General features: G+C 39.1%; 1 protein-coding gene across 2 annotated transcripts in view; it reads right to left on the bottom strand.

Moving 5' to 3' along the window:
- Positions 1-2,031: 2,031 nt before the first annotated feature.
- Positions 2,032-6,027, bottom strand: part of MRPL1 (mitochondrial ribosomal protein L1) — a 101,827-nt gene continuing 97,831 nt past the window's right edge. For both annotated transcript variants that reach the window (XM_047719622.1, XM_047719624.1), the window contains one exon: positions 2,032-2,223. In XM_047719622.1, the coding sequence (XP_047575578.1) occupies positions 2,090-2,223 (134 nt within the window). In that variant the 3' untranslated portion in view covers positions 2,032-2,089. The remainder of the gene's footprint in view (positions 2,224-6,027) is intronic.

Genomic DNA, 6,027 nt, shown 5'->3' with positions numbered 1-6,027 from the left:
AGTAGTAGGATTATGAATAGATTTATTTCTTTATATTTATTAGTGTTTTTAAAACTTTCCATCATAGGAGTATGTTCAATCTACTAATCAGAAGATCTATAAATATAATAATAGAACATCTATTCTAAATTAGGATCTTCAAATAGGGATTAATCAGTAAGCTTTCAAAACACAGTAACTGGGGAAAACAAGTACCTTTTTCTCTCCCCATCCTACACTACTCTTTTCTCATAGATCTCCTTCTAGCACTCTAATTTCTACTTTCTTTACACAGCTTTGCCATAACCCTGTAACCAGAGATACGAAGACACTGAAGTATAATTATCCAATGTTTTTACAATTTTGAACAGTTCAGCTAAACAGTTTGATTTTTCTTAGAATATGTAAAAAGGAGATCAAACACCCTGTTATGTGGTTCAGAGAACAGACTTTAAAATCAGACAGATCTAGGTTTGAGTCTTACTTTAGGGGAGCTCATACAAGTCTCAAATTCCTTACCCTGTAGGTGGGAGTACCAGCTGTCCCTCACTGAGCTGCGGAGAGGATGCATGTAAAACACAAGACAGCAGCAGGCACTCAACAAAAAATACTATTACTGTTTTGGAGTTAATGTTAAAGTTGGTTTTGGTGGGGCGCCTGCGTGGCTCAGTCGGTTAAGCATCTGCCTTCGGCTCAGGTCATGATCTCACAGTCCTGGATTGAGCCCTGCGTCAGGCTGCCTGCCCCACAGGGAGTCTGCTTGTCCCTCTGCCTGCATGTGCTCTCTCTCTCGCTCAAATAAATAAATAAAATCTTTTTTAAAAGCTGTTTTTGATAAACAGCCCTCAAATTTTAATTTTCCTGTGGGAAAAAGCTTAATGAGGTGCCGTGGTTGCTCACGGTCATTCGGACTTCTCCAACCACTTGTGTTTCAGAAACAATTTGGGAATTGCCAAAATACTCTTTACAGAGTGGGTGTTACTAAACCCACCAACAAACTTTTCAACACTATCACTTCACGAAAGCAGCATGTAAACATCTGCAAAAAAAGGTAGTCTCTGAGTAAAGGACATCATCCCAAAAAAAGGACAGTGAGCAATTGCATGCCAAAATTATCCTTATGTTTTCCATTTTGTCACCTACCAGTAAATACTTAAAGATGAACAACAGTTTGCAAACTGACACTTGAGGAAAGGCACTCAACTTCCTAGCCTAACTCTTCCCATTAAATGAAGTTTTTCTATTTACATCATGGGATGTTCATTCAACAAACACTAATCAAACCTACTAGTTGCTATTAAAGGAATTTAAGCTCAAATGAGGTTAAGTATGTGAAAACATGATTCACTGTATGTATTTTGCAAGGTAACATTAAGTTATATACTACTGTTATTATAAAAAAAAACCCACAAATATTATAAATTAATTCCTAAAAGAAAAAAAGATTTCCCTCCCATGTTTTAATGTCTAGCTCATTTTCTATACTCATGCTATCACAAATGACATTTAGAATTTTTAGAATAAATATATGCCACACTTTTTCTGTAGAAAATAGTCATATTTGTGATATAGCTCATGACTCTGCCATTCTCTGTCTCATGAAAATTAAGAATATTACTTTTCTCTCAGAATAGTATGGCTCCCAAGGGAAAGTTATTAAGCTAGAATTACCAGCATGCAGAATCTGAATTCTAAGGAAGACAATTTAGGAAGATTTAAAATATAGGTTTAGACAGAGAAAATTTTATTTTCTTATTTTTCAAAGTATTGTGGGGTGCCTGGGTGGCTCAGTCAGTTAAGTGTCTGCCTTTGGCTCAGTTCATGATCTTGGAGGCCCAGGATCAAGCCCACATCGGGATCCCTGCTCAGTGGGGAATGTGCTCCTTCCTCTGTCCCTCACCTTGCTCGTGCTCTCTCTCTCTCTCAAATAAATATATAGGATCTTTAAAAAAAAAAAAAAAGAGAGAGAAAGAAAGAAAGTGTTGTAAGATTTTCCAAGTGTTAAAATTCACTGTCAAGTACAATGATTGAGAAATAACAAGACACCAAATGTAGAAATTATATAGTTTTATAATTTTCTCTGTTGCTTCTTAATCCACTGAAAATAATTTCATAATAGAATATTTTTAGGCATCTTCTCGTTACTTTCTTCGGTTTCTACTTCTTTAGGCAACAGTGGCTTGATCTTTAGTAACAAACCTTCACTTGTTGAACTACGAAGGAAAGCTCGTACCACGAAAGGTCCTGGAAACAAGGACAAGAATCAACTTTTATTTTATTCCATAAATAGAATAGAAAAAAATATAGCCAATAGAAACATACAACAACAAACCTTATAAAACTTACATTATATTTTCTCCTTGAAAAATACTGATATTACTGAAGTAATATTTTTAATTACAAGGAATATCATCTCACGTCTAGAGTAGAAGACTATCTGTACTCTAGCCTACCATCCTTAAAGCTACACATTCTGTAATAATTAATTTCTCTCTTCCAGAAGATGACCACCTAGAATGTATCTGACTGCGAAGCTGAAAGTGAAGGGAGCAGGGGTGATATTTACATTGGACGGCAATATTCTAAATATTTATTTGAAACAGCACCGATGCTATTCTGTGTTACTGAACATTTAGTAGAATTCCCTAAAAATTAGAAGGCTTTTCATAAGAAAAATTTAGGGACTTCATTTAAAATGCCAAAAAAAAAAAGATGGATAGTTCAGGATGGCAGCATAAGAAGATCCTTAACTCGCCTCTTCTCACAGACACAGCAAATCTACAACTACATATGGAACACATTCCTCAAAGAAGTCCTGAAGACTACCTGAGCAGCATCTCCATAACAGAAGATAAAAGGGCTGCACTGAGAGAGGCAGGAAAGTCAGAGATCACACTCTCTGCAAAAGCCCCATCCCGGGCAAGGTTACCGACAATCAGGAAGGATCTCAAAAATACAGAACTTTTCCCTGGTGACCAAGGGTTCTGTCTGCCACACCAGGCACCCCAACCACTGTGTCCTGTACCAGAGAGATGAGCTCCCAAAATTATGGCTTTGAAAACCAACAGGGGGCATCCAGAACCACAGAACTGGAAAGAACAGAGAACGGACTTTAGGTTCACATACAAACTCACTCCACAACCTCGTGCAAAAAAGCAGCAGTCTGCAAAGCCTCTGGACTGTACGTGAAGGAAAGCCCCTTATTAATCCTAAAGCAACCTGAAAAGCAGGAACCTGCTGAGACTCTCTGGGGATGAAAGCACAGACAGATGCCATTTTCGCAATCTCACTTAACCTCGCTAATGTCTGTGCCGGCAGGAGCCATGCTGGCAACCCCACTCTAACCTAATGCCACTGGGCATGCTCTGCGCCCCCATGCCCCAGCCACAGCACAGCTGGGGGGCAAGAGCCCCATGCACTACTACCTCACCGTGCTGCAGCCAAACCACAACCAACCAGGTGAGCAGCCGCACCCAGAAATGCAACCTGTTGCATAGCCAGTCAGGTGAGACCCCACCCCGGCTCCTTCATTCCCTCATTCCTGCCTCCATGGACTACAGACAGACAAGCACCCCACACCCATTCCACCCCAACCCACACACAGCTGACAGGTGTGTGAAGTCCACACAGGGGATGCCCCTTGAGCACATGGCTCCCTCGTACCTCTAAGCCCCAGAGAAAGTCTTGTACACAGGGCCACTCCCTCAAGACTGGGAGAGGGAGTTATTTCAATACAAAAGAACAAGGCAACACCTCCTAAAGACTTTAACTGAAATGGAGATAAGTAATTGACCTGATGAAGAGATCAAGGTAATAATGGTCATAAAAATACTTACTCAGGACAAGAATGAACGAACACAAGGAGAACTTAACAAAGAGAGAGAAAATACATGAAAGTACCAAACAAAAATCACAGAACTGAAGAATAAAATTCCTGACAACTACCCACGAGGGGCTCAACAGTAGACCGGATGAAGAACAGATCACTAACCTGGCAGACACAGGAGAGGACTCACCCAGACAACGGAACAAAAAGGAAAAAGAATTTTAAATAGTGAAAATAGCTTAAGGAACACAGAGGATAACAACAAGCAGAATAACATTCTCATTATAGGGGTCCCAGAAGGAAAAGAAAGGGGCAGAAAACTTATACAAAGAAATAATAGTTGAAAAACCTAACTTCAGGAAGGAAATCAACATCCAGATCCAAGAAGGTCAGAAAGTTCCAAAGAGATGAAACCAAAGAGAGTCAAGCCAAGACATGTTATAATTAAAATGTCAAAAGTTAAAGAGAGAGTTCTTAAAAGTAGCAGGAAAAAAACAACTTGACACATACAAAGGAAACCCCATAGAGTTATCAGCAAATTTTTCAGAAGAAATGCCAAATTGACTGATGAGACATATTCGAAGTTCTTAAAGGAAAAAACTTATAACCAAGAATACTCTACCAAGGGGCACCTGGGTGGCTCAGCAGGTTAAGCCTCTGCCTCCGGCTCAGGTCATGATCTCAGGGTCCTGGGATAGAGCCCCGCATCGGGCTCTCCACTCAGCAGGGAACCTGATTCCCCCCTGCCCCGCCCCAACCTGCCTCTCTGCCTGTGATCTCTCTGTCAAATAAATAAATAAAATTTAAAAAAAAAAAAAAGAAAGAAAGAATACTCTACCAAGAAGGTTATCATTCAAAATAAAAGGAGAGATAGTTTTTCAGATAAGTAAAAGCTAAAGGAGCTCATGATCACTAAACCAACCTTATAAGAAATGTCAAAAGATGGGGGCACCTGGGTGGCTCAGTGGGTTAAGCCTCTGCCTTCAGCTCAAGTCATGATCTCAGGGTCCTGGGATCGAGCCCCACATCGGGATCTCTGCTCAGCGGGGAGCCTGATTTCCTCCCCTCTCTGCCTGCCTCTCTGCCTACCTGTGATCTTTCTCTCTCTCTCTAAAGTCTTAAAAAAAAAAAAAATGTCAAAGGAACTTCTTTAAGCTGAAATGAAAGACTACTAATAATGACAAGAAAACACAGTAAAGTAAAAAATCTCACTGGAAAATATATTGTAAAGGTAGTACATTTACTCACTTATACGGCTAGCATAAAAGTCAAAAGAGAAAAGTGGTAAAACTAACTAAAACTATAATAATTAGTTAAGGGATACATAAAATGAAAAAGTATAAAGTGTGACATAAAACCATAAAATACAGAAGGTGAAATAAAAATGTAGAGTTCTGGAATGAGTTTCAATTAAGTTGCTACCAACTGAAAACAGACTTCTATATACATAGAATGGTATATGTGAACTCCTAGTAACCACAAAGAGAAAAACTTGTCACAAATATAAAAAGAAAATGAGAAAGGAATCTAAACATAACATTAAAGGAAATTAACAAACCAGGAGGAAAGAGAAAAGGAGAAGAAAGAAACAGAGAGTAACAATAAAAACACCCAGAAAACAATTAACCAAATGGCAATAAATACACACCTATCAATAATTACTTTAAATGTAAATGGACTAAATTCTTTAATTAAAGACAGAGAGTAGCTGAATGGATTTATAAACAAAAACAAGGGACACCTGGGTGGCTCAGTTGGTTAAGGATCTCCCTTTGGCTCAGGTCACAATCCCAGGGTTCTGGGATGGAGTCCCACATTGGGCTCCTTGCTTATTAGCAGGGAGCCTGCTGCTCCCTCTGCCTGCCACTCCCCCTGCTGGTGCTCGCTCGCTCGCGCGCTCTCTGACAAAATCTTAAAAAAAGAACACACACAAAACCCAAAAAACAAGACTCATCTATACCCTGCCTACAAGAGACTCAGCTCAAAAGTGGGGCCTTTGAAATAAATCTAAAAACAAAATAAACAAACAAAAAAGAAGTAAGGACTGAGAGTAAAGGGATGGAAAAAGATATTCCATGTAAATGGAAACAAACAAAAAGCTGGTTTAGCTGAACTTACCCAACAAAACAGATTCTATTTTTATTTATTTTTAAGATTTTATTTATTCATTTCAGACACAGAGAGAGAGAAAGCACAAGCAGGGGGAGAGGTAGAGGGAGAAA

Source organism: Lutra lutra, chromosome 2 (genome assembly GCF_902655055.1).
Source record: "Lutra lutra chromosome 2, mLutLut1.2, whole genome shotgun sequence".
Taxonomy (NCBI): Eukaryota; Metazoa; Chordata; class Mammalia; order Carnivora; family Mustelidae; genus Lutra; species Lutra lutra.
This window is presented reverse-complemented; position numbering and strand designations above follow the sequence as displayed.